The sequence below is a fragment of the Saccopteryx leptura genome, chromosome 10 (genome assembly GCF_036850995.1).
Source record: "Saccopteryx leptura isolate mSacLep1 chromosome 10, mSacLep1_pri_phased_curated, whole genome shotgun sequence".
Taxonomy (NCBI): domain Eukaryota; kingdom Metazoa; phylum Chordata; class Mammalia; order Chiroptera; family Emballonuridae; genus Saccopteryx; species Saccopteryx leptura.
Genome location: NC_089512.1, coordinates 14251113 through 14265122, shown reverse-complemented (window position 1 = coordinate 14265122; position 14010 = coordinate 14251113). Strand labels below are relative to the sequence as shown.

At 51.7% G+C, this 14010-nt stretch overlaps 1 protein-coding gene across 4 annotated transcripts in view; it reads left to right on the top strand.

Moving 5' to 3' along the window:
- Positions 1–14010, top strand: part of EXOG (exo/endonuclease G) — a 70452-nt gene that overhangs the window by 19022 nt on the left and 37420 nt on the right. For 2 of the 4 annotated variants that reach the window (XR_010747255.1, XR_010747257.1), the window contains exons 6-7: positions 864–2201; positions 3618–4546. Coding sequence is in view for 1 of the 4 variants with exons in the window: in XM_066352003.1 (XP_066208100.1) it covers positions 864–1325 (462 nt within the window). In the remaining 3 variants the exon portion in view is untranslated. Of the gene's footprint in view, positions 1–863; positions 2836–3617; positions 4547–14010 lie in introns of those variants that run through there. The other 2 variants (XR_010747256.1, XM_066352003.1) reach the window with 2 other exon arrangements.

The window sequence follows — 14010 nt, the reverse complement described above, 5'->3', positions numbered from 1 at the left end:
GCCACTGCCGCAGTGTGATGTGGTTGGACCGCGTCGTTTTACTGAAGACCATTAAGGAAAGGGGTGTTCAGTTTTTCCTTTTCAGAAAACAGATAGGGCTTTTAAGCCAATTGGAAGGAAATTTGAAAAGGTTTCATAACAGTGTTATTATTGCAGCCAATCTGCACAGGCAACCAAGCTGTTTGCAGGCCTGACCCTGGCTCTGGCTTCTCCGATGCGTGGACACCTTTCCAGAGTGTTTGGTTTGATGACACCTTTAGAAGTTCTGTGTCTGAGAGCAGTCCCGAGAGTGTGCAGACCTCTGAGCAGACAGCTTGTGCATTTACTTAGCTTAAAAAAGGAACCCCAGTCTAGGCAGTCCTGAAGGTAGGAACACCAGCGTGCTGTGTCCGCCTGCCTCTCTGAAGGCTGTTTGCTTAGCTCCCTAGTGAGTTTGATAAACTGAGGCCATGTTTTTATTTCTAGAGCTGGGAGTTCCCAAGTTGGCAGTTTTGACCTTTAAATGTTTAGAGCACCAGAAGTTCTGATTATGAGATGAAGTGAAAATGACGGCTTTTCCTATCCATTCAAAAGCCCAGGACTCACTCATGGCATTCCTTCGTCCAGCAGACAGAGCAGAGGATGTGGCCCCTGCTCTTTGGGGTGGCATTATTAGAGAATGTGATCAGAATCTACCCGTAAAATGCTCATTTTTCTTACGCATCTGTACTTTGGTTTTTTATTACCTTTGGCAGTTGAATTTAAATTCATTTGAATGGGGTATCTTATAAGTGCATTTTCAGAAATGCATCTAGGCTTTGCGGGAACAATTTGGGAACGGCTAACATAGAATGGCATCACTCACATGCCTGCTTTGTTTTTAGGTGATTGGTGAGGACAATGTGGCGGTCCCCTCGCACCTTTATAAGGTGATCCTGGCCCGGAGAAGCCCAGGGTCTACCGAACCGCTGGCTCTAGGGGCCTTCGTGGTCCCCAATGAGGCCATTGGCTTCCAGCCCCAGTTGAGTGAATTCCAAGTGAGCCTCCAGGACCTGGAGAAACTGGCGGGACTGGTGTTTTTTCCGCATCTGGATAGAACTAGAGATATCAGGAATATCTGTTCCGTGGACACCTGTAAGCTCCTGGATTTCCGGGAGTTCACGCTGTACCTGAGCACGAGGAAGATCGAGGGGGCCCGCTCGGTGCTCAGACTGGAGAAGATCATGGAGGGCCTGAAGAACGCAGGCGTCGACCCCGATGGGCGCTTCATGGATCGCTACGAGAGGAAACTGCAGGAACTCAGAGCCGAGGAGCGGGCAGGACTGCTGGAGAGAAGGCCGTCCTAGGTCTTCCCTCCGAGAAGAAACTGCAAGAACTCGGAGCCGAGGAGCGGGCAGGACTGCTGGAGAGAAGGCCGTCCTAGGTCTTTCCTCCGAGGTGTGCTGTCCAGAGGAAGCAGGCGGTGCCCTCTTCAGGCTAATGTATTTTAGGTGCTTTGCTTATTTAAAAAATGATGGAATCCTAAATTTAAGACTAAATTTCTCCCCAAAAGATGAAAGAGCTAACATTTTTTGGTTAGTGTTTTATTTGATGTGGGAACGAACTGGTAGGAAAGCTGTAAGACCTGTAGATCCAGGGCTGACCTCGTGCCAAGTTACCAGGAGGGCTGTGCCCATCAGACGGCACCGTGTTTGTGCCCCCCTGAATGTACCGTCTGTAAAGGCGTCCAAGTCCTACAATGTCTAGTGTATCTGCTCCGTGTTCTTGGAACCTAATAGTGTATGTGTTCTTTCCCTAGGACCTGCGTTGGTCTTAGAGATCGCTTTTAGATATCCTCTCTATTATCCTGTCCACGTGTACTGTATTGTATAAGGCTGGGCAAAAGTAGTTTGCAGTTGTCTGTACAATAATTAACAGTCACACAAGAATGAACTGTCGTGTTCTCACAGCTGTAAAGCTGTTTTTGCCCACCCCTGTGTATGTGTTTCTCCTCTCCTGGGGCCTGCTGTCTCTGTCACAGAGACGCCCTCACTACGCTCTCTGCTCACGCAGCGTGCTCTGTATACTAAGCGGAATGCTCTGCGTGCGTTGTCTTACAGTGACCTCTGAGATAAAGGCCGCTGTCCTCGCTTCCCTCGGGAGGAGGTTGCGTAGTCCAGGTTACCTTGCTGAGGAAGTAGCCCCCAGGAGCACGGTGCACAGGCCTGAGGAGAACTCACAAGGTACATCCAGCTCTCCCCACACTCAGAGGCTTGGACCCGGGCATCCGTGGGTGTCTGAGATTCTGGGCGCAGCTTGCTAAGAGGGGTCTGGTTTCTTGTCTGTCATCACGCCACAGGGACTTCAATGTCCTCTGACTGGAGCCCTCCTCAGCTCTTTGGGAAGAAACAGCCCCAGGGATTTGAAAGTTGGAGGACGTGGCTTTGTGGGGTTTATCGGGGTCCCTGCCTGCCTCTAAAAATGCAGTTCTCTGCAGTGACTCCCTGGTGCCAGCTCGACTGGCTGTGACTCTCCGGGGGAGCTTTCTGTCCCAGAGATTAAGGAGCCTGAGGGAGTCTGCGCCCCAACGCACCTGCTTGTGATTTGCTCACCGTAGTGCCTGCTCCTGGCCTGGCGGCACAGGGCTGGTGCTGTGGGACCCCAGGCCGCTATCGCCGGGAAGGCGGTGCTTCCTGAGCCAGGGCTGTGCCGACCTGCGTCCTGGCAGCCCCGGGCTTTCTCTCCTAGCTGCTCTCCTTTCTCCCCCCCGGGACCCTAGAGAATCTTGATTTTTAAATCAAGAACTTACAGTATCTTCAGTTTTCAATTACTTTGAAGAATACTACCTGATCATTGTGAAAAACAAATAATAAAAAAAAAAAAGCAGTTGTGCAGCGGAGCAACGCCCCAGATGGGCAGAGCATCGCCCCCTGGTGGGCGTGCCAGGTGGATCCTGGTCTGGCGCATGTGGGAGTCTGTCTGTCTGCCTGCCTCCCCGCTTCTCACTTCAGAAAAATACAAAAAAAAAAAAAAAAATGCAGTCGCCCTATGATTTTTATATGTAGAAGTTCTGTTGGAATACAATAATGGTGTTTGAATTGTCTCAACATTTCAATGAAGAATCCCACTGAAACCAATTTTAGAATGTTAATACAGGGTAGAGCTTAGGAATTTTCTCTCATCGGGTCATTCCGCCTCCCCAGCGGGACTGTTGATTATGTGGAGTCAGGTGCAGTGGGCCCCAGGGCCCCTTCCCAGCATGGGTGTGTCCCCCTGAGCAGAGGGGCGCACTCGTCATGGGACCCGAGCACATCCCTGTCCGGCCGCCCCTTCCTGCATCCTGCTGATTCCTAAGGTGGAGGTAGACAGTGCAAGAGAAAGAATGACCTCCACTTTCTGATGGAAATATTCTTTTAAAATTCATTTACATATAATGTATTTCCTACCGGGTAGCACAGTTCTATTTGTGACAAGCTAGAGCAAGACAACTGTCTTTTCAGTGTTTCTAACCATCAGACAGCACTTGCATATAATTGTTTTTCTCCCGCAGGCGCCTCCATTGTTAAAATTTATGTTTATTTTTTTATGTTGGTTTTGAGGGTACAATTTAGTGGTTAGAAAATGATGTACTTTACATAGTGTTCCCTTGCTATTTTTAGTACCCCATGAGCACGGACATATCACAGTCTGCTTGACTATTTCCTGGGCTTCCCCAGCTTACCCGTGACCAGCGTAGCTGCCAGCGTGTACCTCCCAGTGCCTTCACCTCTTTCACATCGTGCCCCAGCAGCCCTCTCTGGAGCTGTAAGTCTGTCTCCACTTTACTTTGTTCTTTAGATTCCACATAGCAGTGAAGTCACATGGTACTCGTCTTGCTCTGTCTGACTGAGTTCACTTAGCATAATACTCTCTAGGTCCATTCATGTGGCCACAGATGGTAAGGTTTCATTCTTTTTTACGGCCAAGTAATATTCCATATGTAAATGTACTGCAGCTCTGTATCCACGTGTCTATTGACTGGCACTCGGCTGCTCCCAGATCTTGGCTATGGTACATAATGCTGCAATGTAATAGAGGTCCATGTTTTTTTTTCAAATGAGTGTGTTGGTTTTCTTCAGATAAATCCCCAGGAGTGAAATCACTGGTTTGCAAGGCAGGTCCATTTTTAATATTTTGAGGAAACATTATACTGTTTTTAACAGCAGCTGCCCCAGTCTGCATTCCCATCAGGAGTGCACGAGGGTTCTCTTTTCTCCACACCCACGCCAGCACTTGTTTGTTGATTTATTGATGAGCGCCATTCTGACAGGTGTGAGGTGGTATTTCATTGTGGTTCTGATGTTGAGTATCTTCTCTCATCTGGTGGCCAGCTGTATGTCCTCTTTGGAAAAGTGTCTATTCAGATTCTCTGCCTATTTTTTTGTATTTTTCTGAAGCTGGAAACGGGGAGAGACAGTCAGACAGACTCCCGCATGCGCCGGACCGGGATCCACCCGGCACGCCCACCAGGGACGACTCTCTGCCCACCAGGGGGCGATGCTCTGCCCCTCCGGGGCGTCGCTTTGCCGCAACCAGAGCCACTCTAGCGCCTGGGCCGTCTTTGCTCCAATGGAGCCTTGGCTGCAGGAGGGGAAGAGAGAGACAGAGAGGAAGGGGGGGGGGTGGAGAAGCAAATGGGCGCTTCTCCTATGTGCCCTGGCCGGGAATCAAACCTGGGTCCCCCGCACGCCAGGCCGACGCTCTACCGCTGAGCCAACTGGCCAGGGCTCTCTGCCTATTTTTTAATTGTATTGTTTGCTTATTTCTTTGTTTTTGGTGTGGAGAAGTATGATATTTTTAAAATAAATTTTGGATATTGACCCCTTATCGGATATATCATTGGCAAATATATTCTCCCATTTGGTAGGTTGTCTCTTGTTTTTTTGATGGTTTCCTGTGCTGTCGTGACACCCAGGTTGTATGCGGCAAAGGTGGACCTCACACAAATGGCGAGGGTAGAATGGATGTGCAGTCCATTAAATACCTGCTTATATTCTGACCTTGTACCTTGACCTTCAGACAACTGAAAAACCTTGTCCCTCCTCCTGGGCTTTAAATGGAGCCCAGTGGCAGACTTGAGTGCACGGCTTCCTGCAGAGCTGAGCTCAGCCAGCATCCCTGCTCGGGGAGTGGCGAGTACCTGTCGCCTCTGTTCCCTAGTCTGGTCCTTGTGCGTACATACTGCGATTGACATCAACACCCTGCATCTCAAACTTCCCGGACCCCATTTCTGCATCCAGCATCTGCTGTTCCATGTCCTGCTCGTGCCCTGCCACCTCCGCCCGTGTGCCCTGCCCGCTCGGGGCCCTCGTGGCCTCTCCTCCTTCCTTATGCTCAGGCTACCTTGTTTCTGTGGAGCTGGTCAGGGAGGGGGCCTCCCAGCAGGCACGCAGTCCTGCTCCTCCTTGCTCTGTGCCCCGCTTCAGCCTGCTTCTGTCGCTGTCACCGTGGAGATTATTAGCATAGGACCCAGTGCAGTTTTGTCCAGGCCACCCCGCCTCCAGGGACTCACCCTGCGGTCATCAGAGGGGGCCAAGCAGGATGAACACACTGACGCAGGCCCTGTGTAATTTGGGCAGGGGAGATGTGGTGGGTGGGCTTCTCTTTTAAGTTCCTGAACATATCAGTGTGGCCAAGGGGCTGTTGCCCTGAGTGCACAGTACCTCTAGGGGTCACTGTGGCCTAACGTCACACCAGAAGTCTCCGGACCAGATCTGAAGAGCGGGACACCACGCTGACACAGCCTCCGGCTCTGAGCCACGAAGCCGGCTTCCGAGGTCAGGCTTCCGAGGTCAGGCTCCCCACGCCAGGCTCCCCACGCCAGGCTTCCCACGCCAGGCTCCCCACGCCAGGCTCCCCACGCCAGGCTTCGTGCTCTCAGGCTGGACGGGGCCACGGAGGCCTCTTGTCTGGTGGCCTCACGTTTGGCGCCTGTCGCAGCCTAGGTAGCTGACTTTTCTCCAACAATTTTATTTCAAAGATTTTCAAGCCCAGAAAAAGTTGAAAGAAGACAGTGAATGCTGTGTGCCTGGATGTTTTGTCTCGTTTGCTTTATTTCTTTACTTTCGAACCACTTAAAAGGAATTCCTTGTTTTGGAAGAGTTCTAGATGTGGCGTTTCACCTCTTAATCCTTCGGCCTCTCTCACCTCAGAATCAAGTCATTCCCCTCTATTTCCAAAAACACCCTTATTCTCTCGTTTAAGCCCACTACCAAGAATTCAGTATCATCTAATAAACAATCTCTCTTAAAATTTGCCTGGGTGTTCCCAAAATGTCTTTATAGTTAAAAAAAAAAATCTAGGCATCATTCGAGGTTCATTGTATTTTGTTGTGTCTAGTCTCAATCTGAAACATTCGGCCTGGTGAGCTTCATAAAAAGATAGATCCTCCAATCCCACCGTGGAAGGTTTTTATTCAGCAGATCTGACGTGCAGCGGAAACTATATTTTGTGAACAAGCAACGCTGATGATTCTGATGACCAAGCAAGCTCTGGAATAGACCACTCTTCCCAAACACACAGTCCCTAGACAGGAGTCCTGTGGCAGACAGGGGTCTGTGAGCTTGTGACCATCGAGGGAGAACCTTCTCTCCCCCCACCCACTTTCCTGTGTGGTAGAGCTTCAAGACACGAGGCCGAAACCTCGCCTCCACCTCCGGCCCTGTCATCAATGACCAGGCCCTGATGCCCGTTCTAGGCCACACGGCTGGCTGGCACCTGTTTCCACCTGACGGTCCTTTAGAGACAGGAAGCTCCTGAAGACATCCGGGCATCTCGTTTCGTGCTCGGGCCTTTGTGGGTTTCAGACCCTTCCCCATCACGACGTGACGCGCCCTCCTGGTGCGGCGGACTCGTGTGGGCGCAGCACTCGGGCCTCGGTGGTGGCAGTGCTGACCTGAGTGGGGCTGGACCTCCCTCATGGAGCACACGCCACTCTTCTCTCTGTCCGCCGCCTCACGCGGAACTTGCCCCTGTTCACCGCTCTGGGTCTTTTTCACGTCAAATCGCCTCCCCGTCACGCTCTTACCTGCTTAGATGTGGGATTATGTGTATGCCCAACTGTTAAGGTTTCGTTTTATTATAGTCTCTCCCCGTCTTCAAGCCAGTTCACAGTCTTGATGACCGCGATCTGGCCATCTGACATGTCCTCTCTGCCTCCCAGCTTTGAGATGGCAGATTGGGTAAACAAGCCTTCAGCGTGTCCGTTAGAAACATCGAATGAGACAGAGCCAAGGAAGACCCCTTTGGTGGGAAATTCATTTTATATGGCAACCTGCCTCACACACCCAGCAAGTGTCACGGGATAATAATGTGCTCTGATATTTAAGTTCGGTTCTATTTCTTTAAAAAGACAACTGATTGCACAGCGCAGGATAGGGGCTCTGTCAGAGTCCGCCTGTGCGTCCCCGGGGGCAGGGAGGGCGCCGGCCGCATCTCTGGGGCACACGGCACGCCTGGGCCAGCGCTTTGGACACGTGCATGTAGGGAGGCACACCTGGGTCCCCGTCCCGTCTTCCCTCTTACCAGCTGGGCAGCCTTTGGCAACTGACTTTACCCTTCTGAATCAAGGTCCTCGTCTGGGGACAGGGGGAAGATTTAGATGAAATGTAGTTTGGCAAGCTGTTTGGTAAGTCGTAGCCAGTTGTGAATTCCTGCGAATAATTATCAGTTACTGTCATAAGCAATGTGTCCCTCCAACATTCATATGTTGAAACCTAATCCCCAGTGTGATGGTATTAGGAGGTGATTAGCTGCAGCCTCGTGAATGGGATTAATGCTCTTATAAAAAGACACCTTCCCCCCTGGTCCCCTTGAGAGCTCCTTTGCCCCTTGTCATGTGAGGGGACACTGAGGAAAAAGCTGAACCAGAAAGCCAGTCCTCACCAGACACCAAATCTGCCAGCACCTTGATCTTGGACTTTTTTTTTATTTCTTTAGATGAGAAGCATCAATCATTAGTTTTTCGTTATGCATTGCGACACCTGAGTTGTTCATTGATAGCTTTCTCATATGTGCCCTGACTGCGGGCCTTCAGCAGACCGAGTAACCCCTTGCTCGAGCCAGCGACCTTGGGTCCAAGCTGGTGAGCTTTTGCTCAAACCAGATGAGCCCGTGCTCAAGCTGGCGACCTCGGGGTCTCGAACCTGGGTCCTCTCCATCCCAGTCCGACGCTCCATCCATTGAGCCACTGCCTGGTCAGGCGATCTTGGACTTCTTAACCACCAGAACTGTGAGAAATGGGTTCTTGTTTAATAAGCCCTTCAGTCTACAGTGTTGTGTTATAGCATCTGGCGTGGACTCAGATAGTGACTGCTGAGGGTCGTCTTGATTTGAGTAAGTGAGGGACAGAGCCTGACTTCGTGTGGGGTGAAGCTCTGGGCCAGGCGGAAGCCGTTGTGTCTGTCCCCAATCCCAGGACTGTATGATGTATAACTTCTAGCCTTTTGACCATGTCAGTGATTTTACATGAGAGTTTATTGGTTCAGCCCTTCCAATAGATGCTGTTCCTCCCATTTCACAGGCGAAGAAACAAACTCCAGGCATCTATGACTTGGGAAGGTTTTCTGGCTCCCAGTCTAATGTTTGCCCTCTGCACCGCAAGGTTGTCAGTTATTTTACATTGTGCTGCAACTCATTCGTTCATGAATTTTCTCCTCTGAGCCCTACCAGGCCCTGCTAACTCCTGGAGGCAGGCACATCGTGGAGTTGACTCCTTTCTGGGGCCTCCAGAGGGTTCTGTAAGTAGTACATGCCCAAAAAATGTTTTTGGAATTAGCAACAAGTCAGAAACATCAAGCTTATCCTGCTTGAGTCCCACTGTGCTCCTTAGGACCCGGGAAGGGTAGGGACAGGGGCCCAGCTGTGGGTCAGGGACGTGTAGGGACCCAGTAGACACCAGCTGGGACAGAGGCACAGGGCTGTCGGGAGGCATCTCGGAGGAGGCAGGGAGGCACATGCGTTGGTCTCTGCCCCCCACTGGGGCGCTGACTGTGTGCTTGGAGGCAGGCAGGTGTCAGTGGGGGGAGCAGGGGCCCCGTATCTGGGATAACCTGGCGGGCTGAGCATTGCTTCCTGCAGGCTGGGGTTCCCAGGGCACTTTCCCCAGGGCCCTCCGTCGGGCCCTGCAGGGTCTGCTCGCTGGTCTGAGCAGTGCATCCCAGTGGGGAGATGGGAACCGGGAGGCAGCAGTCAGAGTGTGCTGAGCAGGGGCTTCTGTGCGTTTGGCCCTGGGGGAAGCAGAGCGAAACGAGGTCTTCCAGCTGTGGAGCCCCGCCCCTCCCTCATGCTCTCCCTCCCTCTGCCCTAGTTCCTCCACAGGCAGGAGATGAACCGTCCTGCCCCTGGTGATGCCAGGGGCCCTTTCCTCTAAGGCTGCAGGCGTGGGGACAGTGGCAGGCAGGGGCCTTGAGGTCGCCAAGCCTCCCTGGGATCTCTGAGGCCGCAGGGCAGCTGGGGCCCCAGTGGCTCCTTAGGCCGCCAGACAAGACAGATATCTAAGTTCCCTGCCACCACCCTGGGTGGGCCCCGACCGCCCCCACTGGCCTCCCAGGTTATGTGCTCTGTGCCCCCCTCACCTCTGTGCCCCCGCCTCGCCCACCACTGCACAGGGAGCCTTTAACCTCTTGCCGTCCATGTCCGTTTAGACCCAGGTGGAGACCTCAGAGCTCATCCAAGGTCAGTGGACTCTGGGACAATGGGACATGTTTGTGCCTCCTCCCTAATGAGACTGATATCTGAGTAGACTGGTGTTCCTCAGGGATACATGCCCCTTACTCCGCCCTCACTGTGGCCCTGGGACCCTGCCTCGGGCCCACGGGCTGAGGCTCAGATGCTCGCATGCTCTGGCCTCGGCTCCAAGCCTAGCTCCACTCCTGTGTACTTGCAATATGATTTTAGGTGAGTGGCATCTCCTTCTTCCTCGTGTCTCTCTCTGTAAAGTAAGGTCGGGCTAGACAGCCTCCAGGGCCTCTCCCTGGGTGGTATCCGAGGCAGAGTACTTCTTCAAGACACACAGCTTGGCCCGAGCCGGTCAGCTCAGTCTGTTAGAGCGTCATCCCGAAACACCAAGGTTGCTGGTTCGATCCCCGGTCAGAACACAGACAGGAGGTGACTGATGAACGCATAGCTAAGTGGAACAACAAACGCGTCCCTCTCTCTCTGTCTCTCTAAAATCAATCAATAAAGAAGTAAGAATTAAGAAGAAAGGCGGTGTGCAGGGCGGTTTGCTGGGAAGGCACGCTGGGCAGGCTGGAGGCCACGGGGGGATAAGTGGGCTGAGGGGCCCCTGAGGAGGTGTGAATGAGGGAGGCAGAGCAGGCCAGTGCAGACAGCCCTGTCCCAGCCCTATCTCCCGTCTGCGACACCCTCTCCACACCCCGGCCCCGATAAGCGGGTGTGAGACACGGCGGCCTGTGACAGGCCCTTCAGCAGGGAGGGGGTGGGGGGATCCACTCCACCCTGCATTCAGACGTCCTCATCTTCCTCCCCACCCTCCCCTCCCGGCCAGCCTGGACAGAGCCCACCGAGCGGTGTCCTGCCCGGCACTCTGGCCCCATCTGAGACTCTGCCTCTGCCCGCAAGGTCCCGGCTTCTCGGGGGCGTAGGGAACAGACTTCTCTTACAAGGAGGACGGCCACCCTGCCAAGCCTGCTCCTGCTGGCACGACAGTACTTACCACTGGGCACATCTCAGGGCTGGGCCTCTTGTCGCCTCTCCTCCAGCCCGTGGCTGTCAGCTTCCAGTCACCCTCCCTCAACTCTGGCTGTGGAGCCACCGCTCCGTTCGGGCCCTCCTCTGAGGCCCCAGCCACATGCACCAGAAGGCCAAGGCCAGAAACACCTTCTTCTGGGTGTGTGGGCACAGGGAGGGGGCAGCAGGGGAGGCTGGCAGGAAGAGAGGCAGAGCTTGGCGCTGCAGGGAAGGGTGGGAGGCAGAGAGGACCGGGGCAGAGTCGGCAGGAGCCCTTCTCGGGGGACAGGGGCTCTGTCCAGGGCCCCAGACCCGAAGGTGCTGAATCCGAACTTCCTTCTACTTTCTCAGAGGTTTCCTTGCTTGTCCAGATCTCGAGGTTATTTTGGTTCTCAGGCTGTAACCATGCTTCGCCGGGTAGTACATCCGTGTGTGTGTGTGTGTGTGTGTGTGTACATCTGTGTGTGTGTGTGTTTGGGTGCACGCGTGTGTACATCCGTGTGTGTGTGTGTGTGTTTGGGTGTACGCGTGTGTACACCCGTGTGTGTGTGTGTGTTTGGGTGTACGCGTGTTCTCATCCTGTGTGTGCCCCTGCTGAACATCCGTGTGTGTGTGTGTGTGTTTGGATGTGCGCGCGTGCGCATGTGTGTGTGTGTGTGTGTGTGTGTGTGTGTGTGTTTGGGTGTACGCATGTGCTCATCCTGTGTGTGTGTGTGTGTGTCTGGGTGTACGCGTGTGCTCATGTGTGTGCCCCTGCTGAACACACTGGCTGAGGGCTGAAGCCAGTGTGTGTGTGTGTGTGTGTGTTTGGGTGTACGCGTGTGTACATCCGTGTGTGTGTGTGTGTACGCGTGTGCTCATCCTGTGTGTACATCCGTGTGTGTGTGTGTACGCGTGTGCTCATCCTGTGTGTACATCCGTGCGTGTGTGTGTGTGTGTGTGTACGCGTGTGCTCATGTGTGTGCCCCTGCTGAACACACTGGCTGAGGGCTGGAGCCAGGCGGGTCAACCTAAGGTCACCTCCCAGCTCTGCCTCTGACCGGCCTGGGTGTGTGTACAAGCTGCTCAAGCACTCTGTGTCTCAGTTTCCCCGTCAGTAGAATGAGGGTGACAACTTGGGTGCTAGTATTATATACCTTGCAGACTGTTGTACGTATCGAATGAGTTAATACAGGTAAAGTATTTTGAATAGTGCCTGGCACAGAATAAACACCACATGAGTTTTGACCATTATTATTTTTGTAAATTTTGTTTTAATGTAACTTCAAACTTAGAGAAAAGTTGCAAACAATTCCCATATAGGCTTTATGCATATTCACCAATATTTTATATTTTATAATTCTCTCTGCCTATCTGTGTATACCTTATACCCTGTATTATGTATGTATCATACACAGTCTATATACACGTAACATGCATTTTCCCCCCTGAATCAATTGAGAGTAAATTGAAGACATTATATGTTTTTACTCCTAAATACTTAGGTGTGTATTAGTAAGGACAAGGATATACTTTTACAGAACTACAGTACACTCATCAGAATCAGAAAATTTAACATTGATATGATACCATTATCTAATCCACAGTCCATATTTCAAATTTTGTCAGTTGTCTTGATTGTGTCTTCTTTGTGTCATATTTTTCCCTGTTCCAAGGTCACCTATTGCATTCCGCTGTCATGACCCTCAAGCCTCATTTAATCTGGAAAAGGCCCTTTGCCTTTCTTTGTGGGTTTGTTTTTTTTTTGTGACAGAGAGAGAGAGAGAGAGGCAGAGGGAGGGACAGATAGGGACAGACAGGAAGGGAGAGATGAGAAGCATCAGTTCTTTGTTGTGCACCTTAGTTGTTCATTGATTGCTTTCTGATACATATGTGCCTTGACTGGGGGCTACAGTAGAGCGAGTGACCCCTGCTCAAGCCAGTGACCTTGGGCTTCAAGCCAGTGACCTTTTGGGCTCAAGCCAGCAACCTCACGCTCGAGCTGGTTGAGCCCGTGCTCAAGGGTTTCAAATGGCGACCTTGGGGTTTCGAACCTGGGTTCTCCGTGTCCCAGTCTGATGCTCTACCACTGTGCCACCGCCTGGTCAGGCTCTTTGTGTTTCTTGAACTTGACATTTTTGAAGAGTTCAGGCCAGTTGTTTGGTACAATGATGTCACTCATTCTGTGAGCTATTTCCTCATTCTTAGTTTCAAGTTAGGCATTTTTAGCAAGATTACTACAAAGGTGACGGTGGCTGTCTCAGAGTGCCATGTCAGGGGGCACACCAGCTCCCTGTTCCCATTCGGAGATGTTGTCTGTGATCACTTGATGTAGGTCGGGTTGGGAACCTATGGCTTGCGAGTTAGATGTGGCTGTTTTGATGGCTGCATCTTGCTTGCAGACAAATATTTAATAAAAAAAAATAATAATGGTCAAAATATAAAACATTCTCATGTATTACAATCCATTCATTTCCTACTGCTCATGTTCATGGTTGTGGGTGGCTAGAGCCAATCACAGCTGTCCTCCGGGACAACATCAAATTTTTATTGGATAATGCGTAATGTACAGGGGTCGTTTGTGGCTCTCATGGAATTACATTTTAAAATATGTGGGGTTCATGGCTCTCTCAGCCAAAAAGGTTCCCGACCCCTGGTGTAGGTGGTGTGTGCCAAGTCCCCCCCACTGTAGAATTACTGTTTTCTTTTTGCAATTAAAAAGTTAGCATGGGGAGGCCCTGGCCTGTGACTCAGTGGATAGAATGTCATCCTGGTGCACCAAGGTTGTAGGTTCGATCCCTGGTCAGGGCACATATGAGAAGCAACCAATGAGTGCACAACTAAGTGGAGCAATGAGTTGATGCTTCTCTCTCTCTCTCTCTCTCTCTCCCCCTCACTCCCTCTTTCCCTCCACCCCCTTTTTCTCTCTGTTTTTCTCTCTCTCTCAAATCAAAGGGAAATAAAAGGAATGGTGGGGAAATGCTATGTTTCTCAACAAAGTATTACTCGCTAGTTTTCATCTGTGGGCGGTTTTCTGCTCCATCCTTTTCTAAATTTACTAGCTGGCTGGTTCAGCCCGGCTGCCGGCCTTTGGCATGTCTCCACAGGCCTTTGGACACTCTCACACTTTCTGGCTCAGCAAGATGTTCCAGGCTCACCCTGTAATTGCTGTGGCAATGAATCGGCCATTTCACCAAGGAGTCCAGGTCCCTTTGGATGGAGAATGGTATTTAGAAACCAAGATTTGGGTGCTGCGTGTGCTCATTGATAACGGCGTGTTATTGCTTCTGTTGACCATTGGTATTATCTGTTCCCTTGGATGTGATGGTGGGGGGAGTCCAGAAG